This window comes from Podarcis vaucheri, assembly GCF_965113315.1.
Source record: "Podarcis vaucheri genome assembly, chromosome: 5".
Lineage (NCBI taxonomy): Eukaryota > Metazoa > Chordata > Lepidosauria > Squamata > Lacertidae > Podarcis > Podarcis vaucheri.
In genome coordinates, this window is record NC_138763.1 from 89,324,615 (window position 1) to 89,349,479 (window position 24,865).

The following is a 24,865-nucleotide window of genomic DNA, read 5'->3' on the forward strand; positions in this document are numbered from 1 at the left end:
CAACGGGAGCTCACCCCATTGTGGGGATTCGAACCGCCGACCTTCAGATCAGCAAGGCCTAGGTTCTGTGGTTTAACCTACAGCGCCACCCATGTCCCACAGCATGAGACCATACCCAGTATTTATTTCCTAAGCAGCTTTGTGAATGAGCAGGAATTTGAAGCTAGGTCTCCCCAGCTGTAGTCCTATACTAACCCTTATACTGCAGTCTTACTCACTGTTTGAGGGCGTAGGTGGGAGTGAATCAATGGGAATATTTTTGCCGTAAATGAAATACTGCTTCTCAACATAAAATGTTGTAGCAACCTGCTACCTTTTAAGCCATACCTTCCTTCCTTGCTATGTTGCATCCTTGGGAGCGAGTTCCATTGGATCTAGAATGTCCTTATTCTGAGCAGACCTACACAGGATCATATGTAACTTCTTCCTCTTACTCTCAAACACAGGCAGCTCCCCCAATGCAACTAACCTTGAGGCTGAAGCAGGCTTGTTGAGATGATGCTTGAAGACTTAACTTTTAAGGCACACCAGCAGCAGAACTAAATAGTGAAGAAAAGCAAGTAGCAAAAAAGGCAACTGGATAATGATTGCGGTTGTGGACAGAAAACCAGGATGAATTGCTAACTCTCCAAACAAACAAATCAGGAATGGATTCCACTGTAGAAGTATTTTGATGCTCCTGTGATTGCTTCTGGACTTGGAAACAATGGGAGCAACAGCCGACATGCAACAATTATTAACAGTAGCGGCAGCAATATCAGTGATTTAAGAGAAATAAACCTCATTTCTATTTGAGCAACTACATAAGAATTATAAATGGGCTACGAAGAAAGTGCAAGATCTTCTGCCATGATTGAGATCAATCTATATTCATGAAAATAGGAAGCTATGGGGGAGCATCTTTTCAAGATGGTGTTTTCATTTTATGAGAAGGCCATGTATGCTAATATGTTTCACTGCATTCCTAGCAGGAAGTGAAGGTCATAGTATTGAAAGCTGAAATGTGTTTAATCCAGAAAGCAAAACATTATAAGCACCTTACGGAATTCTTTCAGATATCGTTGCAAATAACAGTTTTATTTGCCATGACGGAACTTGATTGAGTCACCTGCACACCAGCTCTCTCCCATCCCCAAAATACAGGGCTTGGAAAAAAATAATCAGTATTTATTTACTAACAATGACATAAAATACATCTTCATATATTTTTATTTCTTTACAAATTAAAAGATGCATTGAAAAAAGTGAAGAAAGATTTATGATCGTATATTTTCTTTTATATTAATTCTAGAAATTAGTATTCTGGAAGTCCGGTTGTGGAGTCTTGGGGAGCAAATCTCTTCACTGGTTTAAAAGATTTCTAATTTTTTTGGTTGGAGACAGTATGTATGTTTGGCAGGAGGAAGGGGGGGGGGGGTTAGCCACACTTGCAAATGTGTTTAAGACTGCTGAGAAACTCACTGAGGTGTGGCCAGTTAACAGTTTTTCGGATACTCCCCTTCACTGTGTGATGAAAGGGAAGACAAACTAGCTGCAGTAGAAGGAAAAATATTTACAAACACACACGCATACACACACTATAGTTCAAGGGACTAGAAACCACACTCCTGGATTATTTAATCTGTCATGTATATAAGGTTTCAACTTCAATTTTCAATGGCAGATGGAATAAATGCTTTACTTATATTCAGTCTTAATCCATCATTTGTCTAAGCGATCTACCTCCCTGCTTTTCCTTTTTTCACGTTTCGGTGCTGCCGGTTCCCCAAGTACATTCTGGGCACTGCAAGAATTCCTAAGTGTAGCATTAGAAACAAAAGGTTAGTGTCTTTTTAAAAACGAATGAGCCCTTTGACTCCTAGAGTCTCAAACTCACCATCTTTCTGTCTAATACAAAGCAGAATACTTTCTGCTCAGCCTTGGAGGGGTCAACCATAAGTCTGCTTGATTTGTTGTAACAAGACCACAAGCAGGCATGCCACAGATATCCTACACCGATGGACTAGTAAGAACTGCCCAGATGTAGCCATTTAAGTACTGCATGACCAAAATTATTCAGAGCTACTAAAGGTTTGAATTTCAGAATACATTAGTGGCATGATTTGAAGCTTACGTTATGAATATGAGCAACTCCTTCTGAATTGGTGATACAGGACCTCTCAGTGCTTCTTGGATACAATTCAAACATAGACTGTCTCTCCAAGCAAACTCCTGTGTTGCGTATAAACACAACTTTTTCAAAGTGATAAGAAAGGGAAAGCACGGCTATCTTCCTTTGAAAAGGATATTCCAGACAAAACCCTACCGCGTGAATGGAAAGAGGCAACAGACCACCAAAGCAAGAGGACACTGGCAGAAAAAGAAAGAAAGAAAGAAAGAAAGAAAGAAAGAAAGAAAGAAAGAAAGAAAGAAAGAAAGAAGATGCTGTTTTTCTCAAGGGGTGGTGGAGGCGACACCTGTTTATACCAACCCCGAATAATTTCACTTTCCCCAAAACAGCACCTGCTCATTATCACTCACTTATTCCAAGGCATATCCACACAGCAAAGCAACTACAGTGAAGGCATGCCTAGCCTGCTATTTTCCCTAACAGCTCAGGTGTTTCCTAGAAGATGCCACTGTATAACTTGCTTACAGTATATTGCTCTCTCCACTTATAAGCGAAGGTGTAAAAAGCCCCAGCTTGGCTGCTTTATCAATCTCCTACTCTTTGGTTGAACAGGGCCTGCCACCTTCCACTCCCCCCCAAGCCCGCCCCCCCCCAAACTGGCTCCTTTTCATACAGTGTATCACATGCACAAACTTAACACCCACTGTGTGGTTCTGAAGAGCAATCACCTTTTCACCTGATGCTTAATCTTGTATAGTGAAACTCAAATAACATTTGTTATAACAGAACTGGGGGGCTGGGCGGCAGGAGGTACAGATACCTGCCAAGCACAAGAAGAGGGGCACAGGTCCAAGGCCTGGAATCAAATAACATTCCCACACCCACCCCTATAGCTGATGTTTCGTCTGTCCATGCCTCACTTCTTCAAAGGGTTTTGGGAGATGCTGAAACTGTTTATGCACAGTGAATTAAAAATTATGGAATTGTACAGCTTTCTGTATTGTCCTTCTCGAAGGAGCTGGGCCCATTCATCAGGCGGTTAGTGAACATAGAAGTGTCAGTGCTGGAATCCAGCGCATCTCCAGCTCTAGCTCAGCAACTGGCGGATCTCCTTGTGCATGTGACAGAGGAAGTCCACATATGAAGCACCCCCATTCATGCTCTTATCTTCCACCAAAAAGTGTTTGAACAGCATATCCAGTTTGTCTTCCTGCTTGACAACCATGAGCTACAAAGCAAAAGGAAAATGTTAGTAAGATGTTAGAGAGTGGTGCCTTTGGTGCAAAGTATTGATGGAACCTTGGAAGTTCTAGCATTGGCTAGCTATGGTCTGTACAACGAAATACGTTTCCAACACAATATAATAAAGCCCCGTTCTAATCTGCATAGGGAAAACACTGTTAGAACCCACTGTGAGGTTCTAGAAACTGCAAGTACTATGGTATTGTGTTATTTACGCCGCCCCCCCTTTATTCAAACATAAGTTTCATATACATTATTTGATGCGCAGAGATTACAGAAGGCAACGATTAAAAATACCCCAATCACAAGCAAGCATCAATTACCTTCATATAGCGTGATCTTTGAGACTGGAACATATCAATGACAGACCGTACTCTCTTCGAAAAGGGATTGTCCAAAACTGGCAGCACGCACTGCAACACAGAGTTAAAATATATCACAGATGATCTAGAACCACTTCAAAACATCCATTCGCACGTGGGCCAGCGGAGTTATTTACTAGTCACAAATATGTCATAATCAATAGAGGTACTAAACAGCTAGCTTGGATCTCCTCAAAACTAGCAAGAAGGAACATTCCCAGTTCAGCACACACACACACAAAATGATGAATGCATCACAAAAACCACCTTGACCCACATGTAGAAGAGCTACCCAATCTTGCCGAAACTCCTTTCACAGCACTGCTCACTCTTACCCATGATTTGGGAAATGCCACAGCTCAGTGGCAAAGCACCTGCACTACACGTAAAGGTACCCCTGCCCGTACGGGCCAGTCTTGCCAGACTCTAGGGTTGTGCGCCCATCTCACTCAAGAGGCCGGGGGCCAGCGCTGTCCGAAGACACTTCCGGGTCACGTGGCCAGCGTGACATCGCTGCTCTGGCGAACCAGAGCTGCACACGAAAACGCCGTTTACCTTCCCGCTTGTAAGCGGTCCCTATTTATCTACTTGCACCCGGGGGTGCTTTCGAACTGCTAGGTTGGCAGGCGCTGGGACCGAACGACGGGAGCGCACCCCACCGCAGGGATTCGAACCGCCGACCTTTCGATCGGCAAGCCCTAGGCGCTGAGGCTTTTACCCACAGCGCCACCTGCGTCCCTACACGTAGGGACTACACGTAGAGGCTCCCAAATTCAACCCCTGGCATCTCAAGGTAGGGCTGGGAATGCCCGCAGTCTGAATCCTGGAGAACTACAGCTGGTCAGTGTCAACAATACTGAGCTACATGGACCAATGGTTTAGGTGTGGAATTGTAAGTAACTGATCTGTTCCATCTACTGTGTTAAGGAGCCAGAAGACAAATCAGAGAGTTGGGACCCTTACACAGGGCTGGTCCCATTATTCAGAATCTTGCCAGATCTTTTTTTTGGGGGGGAATCCTGCAAGCAGAAAGTTAGGCAGCACCCTAAGAATGAGGAGAAATCTTCTTGTTGCCCAGCATGACCCCACTTACCATATTGCTGCTGATTTGGCCAAAAGATGCCACTCCAAAGAGGTTCTGGATCAGCCCTTGCTGAACATTCGCTCCTACCCACAAAAAGATGTTCAGCCCATTTTCTAGCAGATATATGTCACCCTTGGAAAGCCGCTCTTCAGAGTTTCTGATTGCTGGTGGTAAGGAGTCACTGTTGGGATCTATCTTGGTCTGTAGATATAGAACTGGAGTCACTGCGCTGCAGGACATTTGCAAGTTCACAACATTACTAAACAGGATGGACAGTTTTGCAAATGACCACTGAATCACACAGACTGGGAGAGAATGTGGCAATCGTTGCAAAACTCTCAGAATCCCATCTTTTGTTTAAAAAGACATGTTCAGGAGGAGGGTTGTAATTCAGCAGTACAGTACATGCTGTCTGAAATCTTGGGCATCTGCTGTCCGTGACTGGACCAAGCTGATTTGCTTCATGTATTACGTTTATATCCCACCCCATTACATGGGACCTTGGGGGCAAGTCACAACCATTTCAAACACAGTAACAACAAAACTGACCACACTTCACAAAATGTATCAGGTAGTATGGCAATGTAACTCAGTGCACAACGAGCTCCCATGCGCATAATGGCCCACTCAGAAAGCGTGGTGGAAGAGGTGAACCACACGCATCTACAACAGAATGAGGAGGAAATAAAGATCTACACTGGGAACAAGGGAATCAAACCAACCTTACCCACCAGTTGAATCAAAAGTTGTCACAGGAGGAAAAGGGGCCTGATTTGAATCATGCTAAGCAGTTGCAGAGCTCAGGAGACCCAGCATACGCCATTTCCTCTCTAGGGGTAGGAGGAGACCAGCAGTGCCTAGGGAAATCCCTAGAGTGGCTGGGGAAATTCTTACGAACACTCTGTAAAAAGTTCTTTTGTGAATACAACGACCTGGGCCAGGGGCTGGACAGAGAGAGATTATTAAACGCACCCTTGCTGGTTCAAGCCTCTGTTTGTATTCTTATTAATCAGAGTTCAATCCTTCCTTTACTTTGGGAACGCCTCAATGGGTGGGAAAGAATATTCCATAGCTGGGGTGCTATTGCTGAGAAGTTCTCTGGTGAGCCACAGATCTCCTAATCTCATGCAACAATGGCACTGCCAGAACAGCCTTCCCAGCTAACTTCAAACCTGGCTAAAATGATATGGGGAAGAGGTGCTGCCCCTTCAGACACCTGCCCTAAGATGTTAGTAACCTTTATATTGGCAGACCTGGTTGAGAATACGACCCAATTTCCCTGTATCAAGGGGATGCAAACAGGGCTCAACAATTCTTGGCTGGTGTTGGTACACAACCAAAAGTTGTGATCTCCAGGATGCTGACCTTCCCCTTATCAGTGGACTTGCACTGCCTTCCTTACATCCCGCGGAAGTTCCAGGTTTACAGCTGGAAAGTGTGGCAGAGGGATATTGTGTGGTATCGCACAGGAATCACGGCTCCTTGTTCAGACACTTGTGCCCAATTTCCCAAGGCTACTAACAGGCTGAGCTCAAGGGTAGCACTGTGCATGGAGTCTCCTGATACTCTTGCAGTACCAGGGAGAACAATACTTTTTATTTTCTTATATTGCAGGCAGCATGTCTTGACATAAACACAACTGTATGTGTCAGAGCTCCAACAGAAGAAATGTTACAATTTTCTAAGTTACAAGTACTCTCAACTTAGACAAAGCAGCCTCACCCAAACATCTTAATTCCCCCTTATTTCATGAGTTGTATGTTTAAGCAATTACAAGTTTTCTATGTGCAGAAATGCTTACCAGTGGCAGCAGTCTGGGGTAAAAGAAAACATTTGTATCTGCCACATCCATGGAGGTGATTAGCTGGCGGATGTAGGATCGGTCATCAGTGGTGACTTCTGCCCCAGGCTGAAGCACATCACTTTTCAAAACACAGTTCAGATACACAGGGAGCAGCTTCATGCATTCAGGAAGAATCAGCTGAAAGTGGTAAGAGACGAAATTTGAGAAAATCACTCGTTAGGGAAAGGGGTGGCAGAGAGAAAGAGAACTTACGAGCATTTTAACTTTGTAAAAATTGAAGAGAATCATTGCTAACATTGGCATAGATGCAAAACAGGTATGTCCAGTTTAATCCAGGGGTAAAATCCTAAAATAAGGGATCCTCAACAACTTCAATCCTAAAAAAACCCTCAACTAATATGGTTGACCCTTATGGCCCTTCACTTCATCAAATTTGGCCCTCTTTGAAAAAAGTTTGGACACCACTGATGTAAAAGAAACAAAACCGTCAGTCTTTAACAAAGATCAGGGCAACTACTTCAGGAGATTCTTTAATTTCTACTGCTGTATTTCAGACTAAAACTGCAACCTATCGTAAATATCAGAAGAGACCTGAAAACAACTTCCTTGAACACTGCTTAGTACATACTGCATATTCTGTAGCATGTGGCTTGCTTATAGGCAGGGGCCTTTGAAGTAAACTGCCGTAAAAGCAATTGCTTCTACAACCACTTGCAGCTCAAGGCATATTATGGTCTGGATTGTGTATGTTGATCGGAGATAGTGAATGGATTTGCCCCTGTGTTGGGGTTTACATGGCCTTTCAGGTTCTTTTCACCTGCAATACTATGGTGAAGTATCTTCACTATCACTGTGCTATAGTAAGATTAAAGTTATTGCAAGAAAATAACTCAGGTTCATTTCTCAGTTTCATAAAGTTCATGAAATGCAGGAAGGCTGAAGCCACTACCCTATTTCACAAAGCAGCTATCTGGAACGCAGTTCTAAGGAGTGAGCTAGAAGGTTCCTTTCCATGTTAGCATCATTATTAAGCAGACCACTTCCGGCTGCTCTCCCAGCCTCCCAATTCAGGATTAGTACCCCAGAACCAAGAAGTTACCTGTCCGGCAGAAGAAGGGCTAGCACAGTTTTTCCGGTAGCATGCCAGTATCTGCGCACACTGATTGATCAGCGTATCTCTCACTGTCTTGACTGGATTGTTCAGAACTCCACGATATGCTTTAGGAAAAGAACAACATCTTGCTTAGAAAGTCCTATGCAAGCTGATGTAAAAAAGATTTAAATAAGTCGCCTGGAAAACCACCAACAAGGTATCTTGCTCTGCTGTGGTAATATGAGGCTGCTTTGGACTGAGTCAGTCCATGGCTCCACCTAGTTAAGTGCTGTCCACTGGCTGGAAGTGTCTCCCCAAAGCCTAAGACAGACCCCTTCCCAGCTCTGCTATCAAGAGAGCTTTTAACTGGGGGTGTCAGGGACTGGACCTGGGGGCAAATTACATGCTTCCCCACTATAGATCCTCGTGTTAGAGAAATGGGGGGGGGGAGAGAGAGAGTAATTTTAATTGCTTTGTCTTGATAAAGAGAGATCAGTTGTTACTAAACACACTTTCACCATGGACATCAGTGATTTAAGCACTTATTGCTTAGCAGTTCTATTATTCTTTTATTTATTTACACCCCACCTTCCCCCCTGACAGGACTTAAGGTGGCTTACAGATAAAAAAAATTAGCCTCTCCTGAGAACATAAAGAAGGACCTGCTGGATCCGACCAGTGGTCCAGCATCTTGTTCTATGGGAAGCCCACAAGCAGGACCCAAGTAAAAGAACATTTTCTCCTCTTGTGCTTTCCAGCAACTGGAATTCAGAAGCAGACTTCTGGGCACACGTATATTAAGTTCTATACCCCAGAATCTGTTTATTTGTATAGTAATGTAGCCAACCTGCACATTCTAAATGGAGCATTCTTAAACAGGAAAATTAACTTTATAGATATGATGACATTTTAAAAGATGAAGATCTTCCTGCAAAGGATGTTTCTCCCTGTCCAAATATGAAAGATATGGGTGATAGTGGGAGCCATGGATGTTGTGTTTCTCGGATCAGGCTCTTTTACTTGATATCTGATTACTTCATTAAGCCCTCTTGCTTTCAATAAAAATTATGGCCGATACATTCCATGCGTTTATTTTGGCAGCCTCTCTTAAAGGCGAGTCCATGGTTTCAGGCCACACAATGATGTAATGTAGTGCTAAATCACACGCATGCTGGCAAACCGAGGGGATAAATTTGTCATAGGCTAAGATAGCTGGGAGAAAACATAAGCAATGTTTTTTTCTATCATCAGCCATGGTCTTAAGACACTGTGAGAACAGGCTTAGTCAAAGCAGGTTAGTCTATTGCCAAGTCTTGGTTAGGATGCTCTTATATGTAGATCTAGCACCCACTGTGCAAACTGTCTTTCACTACATAAAAAAATTGTCCAGTAGCACCTTAGAGACCAACTAAGTTTGTTCTTGGTATAAGCTTTCATGTGCATGCATACTTCTTCAGATACACTGAAACAGAAGTCAGCAGACCCTTATATATAGTTGGAGGGTGGGGTGGGGTGTTTCTCAGGAGGGTAGTAGGAGATGGGTGATTGACTCAATGAGTATGGTAAACCTGCTGATGACTGTTAACGATGGCAATTAGTCCTACAGGAAAAAGCAAGGGATAGTATGCAGATGATTAGCATATGTAATAAGACAGGAATCCAATATCTCTATTAAGACCAGGCCTCTCCATAGTTTTCATATCTGGTCTTAATAGAAATATTGGATTCCTTGCTTTTTCCAGTGTATCTGAAGAAGAATATTTTGACTTTGTCTTTAACTACATTCGCTTGGAAGGCAGCACACACCCATTTACATTAAACTATATTCACAGTACAAGAAGAATGTTCCCTCCCAAAGCTTCTTGTGAATAGCTGTCTTCTCCAGGAAACTGTTACAGTTTTCTTACCAAATTTGGCCAAGAAGTTGATAAGTGTGTCCGTCTCACAGTTCCTATAAAGATCAGCCAGCTGAGTGCAGCAGTTCAAGGAGAGGTTGTGAATACGCAGTCGCCTCTGTCCTGCACAGCTTGTATACAATATAGCACACTACATGAGAGAGAAATTACAAGCAGAACCATTAGCATGCAAAAGAAAGTTCGGTACCACTACGTGGGCTTCCAACAAATCTGACACAACTGCTGTGCTTAAATGGCTGAAGGCCTAAACAGCACTGAATATTTTGGGGCTAAACAAGAATTGGAATAAGGGAGGGAAAACACGACCCATTATCGCCCATCTCACATGCATCACCTGAAGAAGTGCTCCACTTTCTTCACTAAGCTTATCATCATGTTTGAACTCCACGGTGATTGTTTTGTCACAGTCTAGGCCGGCTAATTCCACATCTGTGGTGTTGCTCATGTAAAAAGCTCCAAAGAAATCTGTTGCGCGAATACCTGGGAGGCAAGAGAACATGTGGTAAGAAATCCTTTAGAGTCCATCATTCCAGAAAGCTACCACTGAGCAAAAGGGATTGATACTGGCAGTATAGGGCATCCTAACTTTCGCAGGTTCGAGCGCTAGACCCCTGCACACTCCTAAAATCCAGACAGCATCTTCATAAGTACGTACCAGTGCTTGTGCGGACCCTCATCACAGCATCAAAGCCCACTTCTTTCTGAACATCTCTGCGCAAATCGTTCAAGAAGCGTTCCTGATCCGTTTCCACCTAGCGTGCAGAGACAGACAGCAGGTGTCACACAAGAAGTATAGAAGTGCCCCAGGGATATTAAAAGTGCTACTAGCCATCAGTCCTAGGATCATCTTGCTAGACTCTCCAGGAACAAACCTTATCCCATTAAATTAACACACAAAATATGCAAGCACACCTGCAGTTTTAAAGAAACCCATTATCTGTAAGCTATACAACGATCCATTGGCTCCCCAGTTCATTTCTGGGCTCAATTTAAAGTGCTGGTTTTAACTTTAAAAGCCCTTAGGACCTTGGGACCAGGTTACATGAAAAATGGTCTTCTGTCATGCATATATACCTAAACCTGAAGCTTCCCTTAAGAGGTGCTGTTTTGTGCCCGTTGCTGCCCTCCTCACAAAAATGAGGCAAGGTGGGTGGCTACTACAGAGAGAGAACTGGTGCTGGCCATCCAGTCATGGGAGAAGCCTTCCAGAGAGGCTCACGTGGTGCCATCTTTATGGCATTTTGGCACAACGGGAAGGCTGCTTGTTTCAAACAAACTAAAAATTCTGGGCCGTCATTCTGTAAGCTATGCTTTATTTTGTACTATTAAGATGGAAATTAAACCCCTATTTAGTGTATGCTGATTGGAGGAATTCACCTGAAAGCCAAGACACTCTTCTGAAAGAGTATCACTGCAAGAAACCATTGCTCTTTCTGTACGTTTTTCATCTATCCGTGACAAAATGTCAATTGTACATTTCATCTTGTACAAATGATAAGTCAAATTGGACTACGGAGCCAATAGGTTTCAGAGAAATCATGAAGCAGGGCAGCGTCGCTAGTAAGTAACAACAAGAGAACTGATCTTCATGTAACTGGAAATGGCTTGCAGACTCCTAAAAAACCCAAACTGGTCCAATAAAAAAGTTAATCCAGCTTTTTATCTTCTCTCCTCTGAGATCAGCAGGGCAACTACTGTCTACTTAAATCATCTATATGGAGCAGGCATCAAATCAAAGATAGATCATACCTGGAAAAATGTGTACTTATAAAGGGAGCCACCTGTTTGATGAGGAACAACCCCCAAGGTAGCCACATCCAAATACTGATTTGGGAAAAGGAAGAGATCCACACAGCAGCCTTGTGCTACACATTCCTTGGCTAAGTTGTTATAGAAGTTTGTCTGAGGCTGAAAGAGAGTCTAGAGAGGCAAAAGGGAAAAAAGAGGAGCAGAGAGAAAAGAAATAAGATTAATAATTGACAATTTCTGATGCAGCAGGTTTACAGTCTGCTCTCTATTCCTGATCATGTGACAAAAAAGAAGCAAAACCAACCACAGGGCACAATACGTGATGTCTTGCAGTACATCGGGGACATTAAAACGTTCTACCTTCAGTGATGACAATGTTGGAAGACTCCACACAAGGCCAGCTTTGCAAGACTCCTGGTGAATTTTCAACCAGTTTTTAGCAAAGTTTCTTAATGTAAAATATTTTTACAGCATGCTTTGAGCTAAAGATTTACCAAGTGATTTACAACTTAGCAAATATAATAAATCACAATTTTGAAACCTAAAAAAACCTACCACCCACAATTTAAGAGCACAAAATATCACTAAAATCAGAACTAGATAAACAAGTAACTCAAGTAACCTGCAAAAGGAAGTAAGGTCCTCTACAGAGTTTTTTGATCCAGCGTCTCAGGTTTTCCAAGGCTTACACTACAGTGATACCTCGGTTTTCGAATGTAATCCGTTCCGGAAGACCATTCGAGTTCCAAAACATTGAAAACTGAAAACGAAAGCCTCAACACGGAAGTCGCGTGGCATGTTCGACTTCCAAGGCGCGTTTGAAAACCGAAGCATTTACCTCCAGGTTTACGGCATTCAAAAACCAAAATGTTTGTCAACGGAGACGTTCAAAAACCAAGATACCACTGTACTGATTATATACACACACACACACACACACACACCGTATTTTTCTCTCTATAACACTCACATTTTTTCTCTTAAAAAGTAAGGGGAAATGTCTGTGCGTGTTATTGAGCGAATGTGTGGTCCCTGGAGCCGACTGGCCCGAGTGCAGGGGCAAAAATCAGGCAAAACTCAGATTGCGCGCTGCAGAGAGGAGGCTGCTGCTTTCCTGCATTCTGCCTCAGGGTCTTATTGCCCACCCTCTTCTGTTTTCAGTTGCTTTGTTTAAAAAGTTGTAAAAGCTGTTTCCGGTTGCTGTGGTTACAAAGCACAGATCCGCATGGATTCTCAGGATTTTTGCATTGGCCTACCCCAAACTCACAGTCAAATCACATGTCTGTGGCCACAGCATGAAGCACCAAAATGATACATCCACTGTTTCATTCAGAAATTTTTTTAGTGTTTTCCTCCTCTAAAAACTATGTGCGTGTTATGGTCAGGTGCGTGTTATAGAGCAAAAAATACGGTATATAAAATAACTTTTTATTCAAAATTAAAACAAAACATATTATCCAGAAACATATCATCCTTATTTCTCCCCCCCCCTTTTTCCTCCCTCCCCCCACAGCACCAGACTGCTATATTCTAATACAGGTATCAGCACAAATTTACTGCGCCTCAGGTTGGTGTCTCCAGCACTGATCACGTGGCGGGCCGGAGGAGTGCGTGCCTATATGCATGCGCACATGCTATTTCCGGCCCACTTCCGGTTTGGAGGAGCACCGGAAATAGCTTGTGCGCATGTGCACAGGCCTCCTCCAACCCGGATGTGCACAGGAAATAACACTTGCGCATGCGCACAACCTATTTCCAGTGCTCCTCCAACCCGGAAGTGGGCAGCTGCACAGCAAAGCGCCGGTAAGAGCGGGCGGCAGCAGTGGGGGTTGCTGTGGGCCAGATAAACGAGTCCCTTGGGCCTTATTCGGCCCACTGGCCTTAGTTTGGGAACCCCTGTTCTAATAACTGCAGGTTATTCTTTGTTGTATGACTAATTACTGTCATTTCTAGGATGCTACAAGAGTAGAAAAGAGGAAAAGAGGAAAGTTTAGGTGGGGAACTACTGGAAGGAGCTTTAAAAAAAATTAATCCTCCCTGGCACGTCCTTTAAGAAACAAGCTACAGAAACCATTTTAGAATAAAACAGCACACTTTGCAAATAGCTTTGTTCTGAACTAGCAAGCTCAGCTCCTCTGCTCAGAATGGGAGCTAGCACATCTTCCTGTTTAAAAAAAGGAAGGCTCTCTCAACAACTCTCTTTCCAAGTGCTGTTCAGAGTACCTCAAGAGGCAGAGTGAATATTCATAGTTAAATGTTAAATTTGGTTCTAAGAATTCTGCTAAAATGTTGTACATATATAGGATTCTTTTTTCTTCTTGTCTGACAGCTGAAAAAAAGTGACAACACATGCTTTCATACTAACTACTGCCTCTCTTAGGAATCACCACATTTAAAAACAATCATTTCATTTTTTTGCTGCAAGTTACAGCAGGGGGGTTACAACTAATGAAGAGATCTATGCAGCTTTCTGAACCGGCATGTCCCTCAACGACCACGTTGCTGAGAATTTCAGGTGATTTCCAGGAGAGAAAATAAGGCATGGTGTGCTTGTGTGAAATGTGCATCCTGTAAACAGGAAAGTATAATGGAAGAAAAGCAGGCAGAGGAGTTAAGAAGGAAATATTTTTCCTTAAATGAACCCACTGGTGAAGAAAAGCCAAATGCAACCCACAGAACACAAGTCCCGCTACCTTTTCTTTATCAGTGTTTATCAGTTTCTTGTCATCTCTGTTCTTCAGCTTCCCCGGGGCCTCGGCAATAGGCAGTGATGTATGAAATATAAAGAGCTTGCCAGCACACTCTGCTGCCTGCAAATAAGCATACAAAAGCCATTAAGTAAGACACAAATATAACTGAGGGACTCTGGGTTCAGCGACTCTGGGTCTGCCTTCAGCAACCATGTTCTCCAAACATACGTTGTTGTAAGATACTGAGTGCTGTCTGCTATAAAAAGCAATTTGGTTCCCCTGCAAGTAGAACTAAGGCCTAAAATACTTGACATGGCCTGTCATCCAAGATAGTGCTCTGTGCATTCTCCTTACTCTCAATATGCTGCTATATGTATTCACATAAAGACTGCTATGATTTCATCTTGGAGCCCCAGATGTTTGGCAAGGGAACAAAGAAACTAGAGCAAATGCTAGTAGCCACAAGCTCATTACTGAAGCCCACCATATCTGCCCAGAAGCCTGACTGCTACCCCTGAAAGCAGAAGACCGAAGTTTTTCAATTACAAAATTTGGAAGGGAATAGTGGCCATATGAATGGGTGCGGGGGGGAGGGCACACTTGGCAGCCCTCAGCTTTAACAACCAGCTACACATATACGCTTGTCAGATTAACTTAGTAGGTTTGCCAAAACTTCAGCATACCATTCAAACAGCTTTGAAGTCTGAGACTGCAAGAACAAGCTTTCAAAAGGGAAAACATAGCACCAGGTTTCTGACTGCCTATCTACAGTTCCTATAAATGCGCTCTCCGATAACTTAACTCCTTGAAAAAGAAAAGCATCCACCAAGAACCCCGTGGAAGCTCAAATACAAACAGATGTATTATGTTAAAGGTTTTTGCGGACTAGAGCTCACTTGTGATGCATGAAGCGTTGGCAGATTTTTATATGTGCTTGCAAAATGGGTATGGGGGATGTAGGCATCAGGACCAAAAGGCCATGAAAATGCACAGTGCTGTGATACTTCTATGTCAGGCTCAAAAGCATGGAAAAATCGTTCTTATCTTTGGAGACATACAATCCACAAAAGCTTACTGAGAAGTCTCATGGCTGTGTTTGCTACCGCTGGTAATGAACAATTTTTAAACCATTCACTAGCAATGTATGGTAAGTGTGCAGTGATAGACCAAATTCTTGCTTTCAACGTGTTCCTGAAACCCAACTCCGTCTCTACTTTGCAAGATCCTCTGTGCTCACGGAACAGAACACCTCTTTGCTTTTCCCCGTTTTTACCAGTTAGACTATCCTATAAGTTGCAAGGCAAGCTGTAGTTAAAAAGCCACTTTTAATTGTAAATTAGTTACATTTCCATAAATGCTTCATACATTTATGACCTCTCAACGCTTCAGCAACTTTACGAGGTGCTGGGAAAGAGGTTCCAATACTACAATACAAAATGAAGAGATGTTAGAAGTCAGTTTAGAATGCTGAACAAACCTTCAGAGCCTCCATGCCAGCCTGAATTACTGGGGCAAACACAGTTTCTGTTTCTCTTGTATCAGCAAACATTTCTGGTATCTGATCCAGCAAGCTGCAAATCAAGGAAGTGCAAGTCAAGAGACATGTAAAATTCACTAGGTCAATTCCAGTCAGTGGAAACTGATACTTTGCAGATTAAAGATATGGCATGTTTGTTTGGCCATTTTAACAGCTTCTGGGAAAAGGTGCTTGCTTCCTTTCCCTGCATATGGAACAGCAGGTTTTGGGTCATGTACTCGCCTTCTTTTTCCAATTGCCTGACCTTTTTTCAGGGGAGGCTCCTTTTACAGGCAAAGTGGGACAAAGCCCTGCCAAGATTCTGAACCCCCTCCTCAAAGCCAAGGCCCTGTCACACAACAAAACACCAAGGCTGAGAGGAGAGGGAATTCCAGAGAGCAAGTGTGACAGCAGGGACCCATTCCGAACCAAGATGCCAAGCACATATTGTTGTCTGGCAGCCCAGGACTTCCAAACACACTCCTCAGGCTTGTGCTCTGGAGAGGTCACTTTTGGTGAAGCAAACACAGCAAACTGCTTAGATGTTCACTATTTATTTGCAAGGCAGAGGAGGAGGACCTCACAGGGAGTCACTGCCAAGGCTCTGCCCTTGTGACCTCCTGGACTCCACCCAGGAGCCCCACCTAGGTGCCACCAACATCCACTGTACTTTTTCTATATCTATAAAGGAACGCAGTGCAAGCTCCCACAACAGAGGGTAAACCAGCCCACCACAAGAGATGCTCCCCTTCTCTACCTCATCCTCAAAAACCACAATTATTTTTATGGGTTTTGGTACTTAATACATCATTTTCTTTAAGCTTATGTACGGGCAAAAGAACCTTAGAAATATAATAATAATAATAATAATAATAATAATAATAATAATAATAATTATTATTATTATTATTATTATTATTATTATTATTATTATTATTATTATTATTATTTATACCCCGCCCATCTGGCTGGGTTTCCCTAACCACTCTGGGCGGCTTCCAAAAGAATATTAAAATACTGTGATACATCAAACATTAAAAGCTTCCCTAAACAGGGCTGCCTTCAGATGTCTTCTAAAAGTGTGGTAGTTGTTGTTCTCTTTGACATCTGGTGGGAGGGCGTTCCACAGGGAGTGTTCCACGATAGCTACTGTATGTAACAGGACATACAAACCATTGATTGATCTGTACCAGCTCCTACTTACCTAGTGAAAACTGTGCGGGATTCATTAACATTCACCAGGAAACCATCGAGCAGAGGGACAAACATATCTGCTACATCTGACACAACCATCATTTGTGGCTGCCCCAGGGAGCTCTTCACATTATAGAAGTGCAGAACTTTGTTGTAGGTAACAAAGCCCACACGGATGGCTGATTCTTCCATGTTTCCTTCTCTGCTTTTCCCCCAAAAAGGAAAAAAAGGGGGAGAATAAATTAAATACGCCATGAAAACACACATGCAAAGTAAAGCAGTGTAAGCTCAAATAATAGTGGCACCATATAATTCTGCTCCAGATTCTACAAGCAGCATTCAACTGAAAATTCCTAGCAGATAAAGAAAATATACAAATAAATAAAACAAACCATACAATTGTCAAATGCTTCCACATTGTGAGTATTTTATTGAGAGGCAAATCACTAAGCATTTTCTAAATAAATAAATGGGCAACGCAGTAATGGTTCCACACAATGAGAATGTCTTGGGAAGCTTGCATGGTTACCTGGGCAGGTAGTCCAGGAGCGTCTTCAACTCTTCACAGATCAGCCTTACCAAGCCACTTCTTACTGCATTGTATGATACATCAATCATGAAAATATAAGCAGGGGGGTTGGGATACTTGTTATTCTGAGAAGAGAAGAAGAAAACACCACCACTAAGCATTTGTTATTAACATGTATTTCGCACACTGAACACAAAAACTGTATACAGTTCTATCTGCAACTTCCATTTTCCACTGTTGCCTTGATAACTATGCTTCTTATGCCAGTGATGGGGGGGGGGTCACATCATGATCCTTACCATCACCGCACTAGAACGAAGTGGGTAATTATAAAGAACCTGGTAGGATGTATGTCCTGAGTGAGAATTCCCAAATGCATATTACACATTCAGAGAGCAAAGTCGCTCTCTACAGATTTAAACCCTCTTCCCTTGAGAACTCAAAGGAAGAGAATGATCAATGCACCAGTAAAAGAAAAACATATGTGAGCATTCCTCAGCTCACACCTTGGACAGGATTTCCTAAGCTTATTAAATGCATGTAAAGTTTTTAAGAGCCTAGAGTCCAGCTCTTAGGTAAGCAGACAACTACTTTGTGTACTTTGCCTTCTAGTTTCAAAAATCTGACAGTGGTAACCTGGTGCAGTGCTGGTTTGTATTATGTTATTTGGGTCATCATCAAGAAAATACCTTTTTCTCCCTTGGCAGACTTAAGGACTTCAAGAACAAACTCATGAAAGTCTATTGTTCCTACCTTGAGCAATGGGGCAAAAGTGACGTTTACTTAAGACAACACTGTGCTTACAAGTCATCGTACCTTGCAGTAGTCAACAGTTGCCAAGAACTCATAGGACCCCAATGATAACTCAGGTCTGTCATAGTAGTCCACCCGCCTGCCCGTATGATCCAAGTGCTGAAAGTACTGAGATGGCACTAAGGAAAGGGGAAGGGGAAAAGAAAAGAGAAAGAGAGAGAAGCTCAAATACATCCACTTTCCTAGATGGGTAAATGAAGTTTACCGTGGTAAGGAAGGGCACTTCAGGTACCAAACCAGGAAGATTTTGACGGACAGTTGGGAAAACACCACCAGTAAGAAAGAAACCGCAACTATCAAAGGCCTCCGGGGTCCAGTTTATTGCGATCTGGCCAGCTATGGACCAATTTCATGCATGACATTTCCTATTTTTGTCATTTACCCGGACCGCTTTAAATAATGGAGCAGTTCCATGTTAATGAATATTGCAGTCAGCCAAGTACACAGGGATTCTCATGAAGCTGAAGCTGGCATTTCCTGATTCTTACACGTTTTATGTGTATACTCACAAACCAAGTCTGAGTATAGGCACAGCATGGAAAGAACAGTCTGCTACAACCAGTGTTACCTAATCAGGTCTGCAGGTATACTAAAACTGAAGAATGCTGTATATCTACACAGGTTTGATGCACAGACTTGCTCCTAAGTTTAGGAATATTCAAAGCAAGAAAAATTGCTCAAGAATCTAGTGGCATGCCTCTTCAGCAAGAGCGTTTTAATTGATTGCCCAGAATTTTACAATTACCATTAAAATAGTCTTTGCACTTTTTTCCGGCCGAAATAGAACCATCTCCCTCCCCACCCTCTAGAACTGCTTCTTAATCAAAAACTCTTACCCTCAGTGACACAACTACAGAAGCAGCATTGAAATCTTCTTCCACCTTCAATGAATTGCATAAAAGGGCACATGTAGGCTTTACACCTATTGCATCGGATAGGGCCTGATTCTCCATGGTCTACCAAATAAGGAGGAGCCTGAAAAAAAAAAGGGGGGGAAGACATTGGTGCTATTTAAAGTAGCTTCCCTTTTCCTCAACAGGTGATATCTGGGAGCATGCCTTCTGCCACTTTGCTCTAGCATTCATGTCAGCAAAGCAACTTGCCTTTTCCTACATCTGTCCTGTAATATAAGATCAGCTGTGTAAGACTATACCAAGCAGTAAATCCCTTATCTTTTCTTATCATGCTCTCCGTCCCAAGAAAAGAAAACCCATTCTTCAGTATAACTTTTAGCTAAAAGCTTACAAGCTCCTTGCTTGAAACAACTTATGTTTGATTAAGAGCATCTTACTCTTAAGAGGTAAGAAATATGGACCCATTTTTATTCATATTAGAGAACCAGAATCCATACTTGTGTTTATAAAAATATGTAGTGTGCTGCCACTGCAGAGGCTATAAATGAAGTCCTTAAGGCAGCAAGGACCCCTTTTCAAGGCCTCCAAACGCCTCCTTGCACTAAGGAGCAAACATCTCTAAAGGACAGGTGCAACATTTCAACCATTCTGAAAGTTGGGTTTTGCTAGTCTCACTTTAACACCCCTTCTCCTGGATACTTCTGAACATTAACTAATTCAGTGTCTTATTTCCCCTAACAGGTGGGGGACACAGCTGCCAGACAAGTCCCTGGACACTGGAAGCAACACCTGCCAATTTTAAAAAAAGTATTGCATAGCTAGGCTCTGCATGAAGCTATCAAAAGGCTTTCGGGTGGCCGCTGCAAAACTTTCCCCCTCCCTCAATAAGCACCGGCTTCTAAGCACCCGGAAACTAGACTGGTGACTGGGAGCGGCCGCAGAGACCACATAACACCGGTCTTGAAAGACCTACATTGGCTCCCAGTACGTTTCCGAGCACAATTCAAAGTGTTGGTGCTGACCTTTAAAGCCCTAAACGGCCTCGGTCCAGTATACCTGAAGGAGTGTCTCCACCCCCATCGTTCTGCCCGGACACTGAGGTCCAGTGCCGAGGGCCTTCTGGTGGTTCCCTCACTGCGAGAAGCCAAGTTACAGGGAACCAGGCAGAGGGCCTTCTCGGTAGTGGCGCCCGCCCTGTGGAACGCCCTCCCACCAGATGTCAAAGAGAACAACAACTACCAGGCTTTTAGAAGACATCTGAAGGCAGCCCTGTTTAGGGAAGCTTTTAATGTTTGATGTATTATAGTATTTTAATATTCTTTTGGAAGCCGCCCAGAGTGGCTGGGGGAAGCCCAGCCAGATGGGCGGGGTATAAATTATTATTATTATTATTATTATTATTATTATTATTATTATTATTAAAAACCAGTTTATCGTGAGATAGGAGACTACTGAATTAGATTAATACCTCTTTTTGAAAGTGAAACATCTGTCCAGCTTTCATTTCTCTACAGATAGGTTTTTTTGGCTTAAAGGGTTTGAATGGCTGAAACAGGTTGTCGAAAAAAATGGGTTTCATTGTGCTGTCATGCTCTAATGCGACCTAAGGCAGGGAATGCAGCGAACAGTCTTGTTCAGTTTTTCATTCACTCCTATGGGATAAAGTAAAGCACTGGACTTTGGTAACAAAATCTGCAGCATTCCCCTATGACTTGGAGACAGTGGGCAGTAAATATGGTGTTAGGTGTGGGGACACAGCTTCAGTGACTCCACCAGGAGCCTTAAAATGCATTCCCAATTGTTCCTTGAAGAGCAGGACTTACATTCCGTGCCATTTAAATTTTGCACCAAATCCAAACCCTGCTGGGATTGGTTTTACTTGGAGCTCTTTACCTAGAAATGGAGCCAATCCCTGCCAAAAAGGGTGCATGAGATCAGTGCCAAGGCTCAGTGGCTTCCAAGTTTGGATGCTAAGGATCTGGCCCACCGGGCTGAAAAGCTTCCCCACTCCGATCTAGATGTTAAAGAGGATGGGCAACACATTGGAACCTTGTGGAGCATGGCACAAATGTTTGAATTAAAGATTGCTAGTGCTTAGGTAATAAACACAAGCACAGAAAACTGCACGGCAAGTAATTTTGAACATCTACTCGAGCACTTTTATTTGGATAGATTCATTAACTAGCAGTGCTAAAAGTATGAGTGGTGACAAAACAAACAGGTGCTACTGACAAACTTGCTATTTTATCTGAAGGGTCAGGGATATCAGTCTCACCTCTTCTGCAGGAAGTGCAGCCAATGGCTTTATGACTGCAGCAAGAGGAACTTGTGACTGCTTGGCCATATCTGAGGTGCATGGGATATTATAGGATGTACATCTTATGTAGCGGGGACTGGCATTACCTGAAAAACAGAGAAGAAGAAAATCAAAACTCTATCCATACATCAACACCAACAAATCACTTTATTTCAATGACTTATATCCCAACTCTTCAGTTTTTACACTCAAGGGGGACTAACAGTCACATATTGCTAGTCACCATCCACCTAACCTTGGGGCACAGGAGAACCTGGAGAAGGACCTCTGAAGAATATACTGGCATGCAGGCAATTTCAAGTGGAAGAAGGGACTCCTGTGTGTATGGACATTAGGGTTCACAGCCAGGATGGTAGTGACTAGCACTGATATATCTAGTTACAGTGGTACCTCGCAAGACGAATGACCCGCAAGACGAAAAACTCGCAAGACGAAAGAGTTGATATGAATCTATGTGATCACAGTCTCTATGACAAAAGGCCATGTTGTTTTCCTTCTTTTTTCCGGCAATGACTGATACTTATCTTTGCCTCATGAGAGACTTTGTTGTCATGAGAGACTTTGTTGTCTTTACTGCAAAAGACTAGAATGGCTAGACCTATAGAAAATCTTTGGCTAGGTGAACATTTTACCTTGATCTTTGACCAAAAAATTGGTAGTGACAAGGGGTGGGACTTGCCCACGGACTCCAGTGATGAATGGCTCTGACCCACGATTATTCCTGTCATCTTCAATTACCTGGATCTAAAATGGTAAGCAGAAAGTTAGTGGTACAGTGGACGCTGCACAAAAACTGGTGATAATGCAACTTTCAAGTTTAGTGGTAGCCAAAGATTTGCAATCGATCACTAAATAACAACTACGTATGGTTTAGGAGTCTATCATTTTGCTTTTGCTGAGGATTTGGGGGATAAGGGAATAGTCAATTTGAAGATAATACAATTAGCATGTTAAACTCTACATTTCCAGATATTAAGTCCACTAATCTAAAAATCCTGGGCCCAAGGAAGTTCCTGCTCATTGCTCATCAGCAACTTTTGTTGCAAACTGCCTACGCAGCAGGGTCTGAGAATTTATCGTCCAAGAATTTTGGAAGCATTTTGGCAGCACTGTAGTTTGCCATGTCCCAGTATGCTTGTTTTCAAAAGGTGATTCAAGTTAAGATGATAAACAACAAGACAAAACCAATACAGTGGCAAATTTAAGAACTCGTGAGAGTTAAGTTTTAGTTTTCACCGAGATAACTTGCGTATGGGCTGTGCCACTTCTAAATGCAGGTGCGAGTGATATAATGAATTGATTCTCAAAACAAGACAAAATCCACCTAAAAGCTTCACATCAGGAAGAAGGCTAAGTTGGGTGCTAATTTACACCCAGCCACACTAATTCTTCCCTCCCACTTCTCATCTTACTATGGCCATTCTGGGTAATCTGGACGTACTAATCCCAATGCCTGGAAAGGAATTCCCACATCTGTCAAGCCACCACAGTCTTTGGCAAGCTGCTTCTCCAAAAATGCACTTCTGCAAAGCCCTTTCAAGTCTACTTATCAGGGCACTTGTCCTCACCTTTGCCCAGATTGCAATCTCAGGTTACCATTCATACTACCCTGAGTTCAGTTCGAATCTAAGAACAATCGTGCCATTAAGCAATAGTTGGTTAACCACAGTAGTTGCTGGTCTGTAACCCAAGGAGTGGCCACAAGTTTTTAAAATCTGGATAATCCTGCTTTCAGCCCTTCAACATAAAACAACAAGGCAAGTTAAATGGTAATGTAATATTATTTGAAACTACTTTCCACCTACTGGATTAAAAATATGTACTCGTTCCTCCCAAAAAAGTTATAGAAAAGATGATGTTCTCTGGCAATCCACCGCTGTATGGCTTTTAAGTACTAGCATGGAAATCTACTTCACCTTGCGAATGAGGGCATTCAACCCTCCCTTTCCCTTCATGTCTTTATTCCTTTGCTAGTATGCCTCCTATGACAAGAGCACTAATAAATACCCCTTACACTTGCATCTGAAACACACCAATGAAGAGGCTGCGTACAAAAGGTGAGTGACCATGCTGGGAAGATACTACAAACTAACTGAAGTTGTTAACACCACTGAGGAGATTCAAGTGTTGTGAACCAACTTCAGCCTGTTCAAGACACAACAACGCAGGGGCAATAGACAAGCCACACTGAAAAATTTAATTGCAAACCAATTTGCAATTTGTCATTTTGTCTGTTACTGAAATAGTATTGTGATGGACTATCTTTCATTAATAAACCATATTCAATAAACTGCTGCCTAAGCGAGACATTACAGTAGAAAATTCAATGTATTTATCATCTCCATTTCCCCTCAAATATACACGCATGAACTTCTTGTATTAGGAGGGAAATGTTAAAATAATGACTTCTGAATCCCACTAAAAATTAAAACTTGAATCCTTTTTTCAATGTAAAAGAAAGACCTAAATAAAATGAGTTTTAAGATTTCTGTCCAGGAAAATTATACAGGTTATGCACAAATCCACTGGAAACTCCCTCTTAGTTCGGTGGGCCTTGTGAAAAAACACACCATTCATTTCAGAAGCGCAGGACTGAAAAAGAGTTCCAAGTGGATTATGCCAAATTCAATGCTGAATTCATTATTATTCATAGTGCAAAACTGACAAACGTAATATTCAGAAGTATTTTGCTTAAAAATTACTTAATTTCAAGAAGGAAATACCACTTCATTACCTTATAATGCCAAACTTCTATTGCCCCTTGATTTGTGGTGTGAAGAGGATTTCAAAGTTCATGATATTTTATTCTACTTATTGTAATGTTGTGAGCAGAAAGAGAGGGATGGGATAAAGATGAAAGACTAACACCAGGGGGTAGTTAGCAAGAGTAAGATTATTTTGCAGACACAAACAAGCAGCCACCAACATGCAGACAATAGCAGACAGAGAGACACCGCACTTACTGGGCTAGGAATTGCATCTGGATCTATTCTGTGTCTGGGTTTCTGCTGAGGTGGCAGCTCATTGAGTTGCTTTTTTTTGTTTTAAAAAAGAAAAAAGAAGTAAAATTGCCACAAAAAGGGAAAGAGAGAGAATAGTAAAACAAAACTAACAAGCAATGTTACTCCTGTTTCCATCACTGTTAGATATATGTATAATGGACAACAGTTCATGCAACAAGAGGTGAAACAACATTACCATCTTCAGTTCTACTTGTTATTTCCACATCTTGCTCCCTCACTAGAAATGTACTTAAAATGAGCACTATTCTTGACCAAGCTGGCAGCTCACATGCTTGCTCAGTTCAACTTTGGAGAACGACGGGCTCAAGAACATGCAACTCCTTTTGAGATGTCAATTAAAGGAAGAGCACAGAAGGAAGCAAAGCTACTAACATATCTCAAAGTTTTCAAGCTGCAGGTTCAGGGTTACGGCAAAGGAGGCTGTAGCTTCATCCTTCACAAGTATAAGTTAGCACGATAGCATAAAGCTGGACATACAAAGAGCTACTCTGGAGAAATAGCTGTCAGTGTCACTGCTTTAACCGCCTGTAGTTGTGGCCTTCGGAACAATGGCTTCACAAAACCCCACT

The 24,865-nt window shown here is 42.4% G+C and overlaps 1 protein-coding gene across 3 annotated transcripts in view; it reads right to left on the bottom strand.

Annotated features, from left to right (window-relative positions):
- Nucleotides 1-1,056: 1,056 nt before the first annotated feature.
- The window catches only part of SEC24C (SEC24 homolog C, COPII coat complex component), a 34,990-nt gene continuing 11,181 nt past the window's right edge, over nt 1,057-24,865 (bottom strand). For 2 of the 3 annotated variants that reach the window (XM_082223563.1, XM_082223561.1), the window contains 18 exons: nt 24,237-24,305; nt 21,906-22,017; nt 21,232-21,359; nt 18,939-19,077; nt 18,106-18,221; nt 17,290-17,414; nt 16,771-16,962; nt 15,528-15,621; nt 14,054-14,170; nt 11,361-11,531; nt 10,267-10,363; nt 9,946-10,091; nt 9,603-9,741; nt 7,702-7,820; nt 6,600-6,779; nt 4,808-4,999; nt 3,676-3,765; nt 1,057-3,338 (listed from right to left, as the gene is read on the bottom strand). In XM_082223563.1, coding sequence (XP_082079689.1) covers nt 3,198-3,338; nt 3,676-3,765; nt 4,808-4,999; nt 6,600-6,779; nt 7,702-7,820; nt 9,603-9,741; nt 9,946-10,091; nt 10,267-10,363; nt 11,361-11,531; nt 14,054-14,170; nt 15,528-15,621; nt 16,771-16,962; nt 17,290-17,414; nt 18,106-18,221; nt 18,939-19,077; nt 21,232-21,359; nt 21,906-22,017; nt 24,237-24,305 — 2,367 coding nt within the window. In that variant the 3' untranslated portion in view covers nt 1,057-3,197. The remainder of the gene's footprint in view (nt 3,339-3,675; nt 3,766-4,807; nt 5,000-6,599; nt 6,780-7,701; nt 7,821-9,602; nt 9,742-9,945; nt 10,092-10,266; nt 10,364-11,360; nt 11,532-14,053; nt 14,171-15,527; nt 15,622-16,770; nt 16,963-17,289; nt 17,415-18,105; nt 18,222-18,938; nt 19,078-21,231; nt 21,360-21,905; nt 22,018-24,236; nt 24,306-24,865) is intronic. The other variant, XM_082223562.1, reaches the window with a different exon arrangement.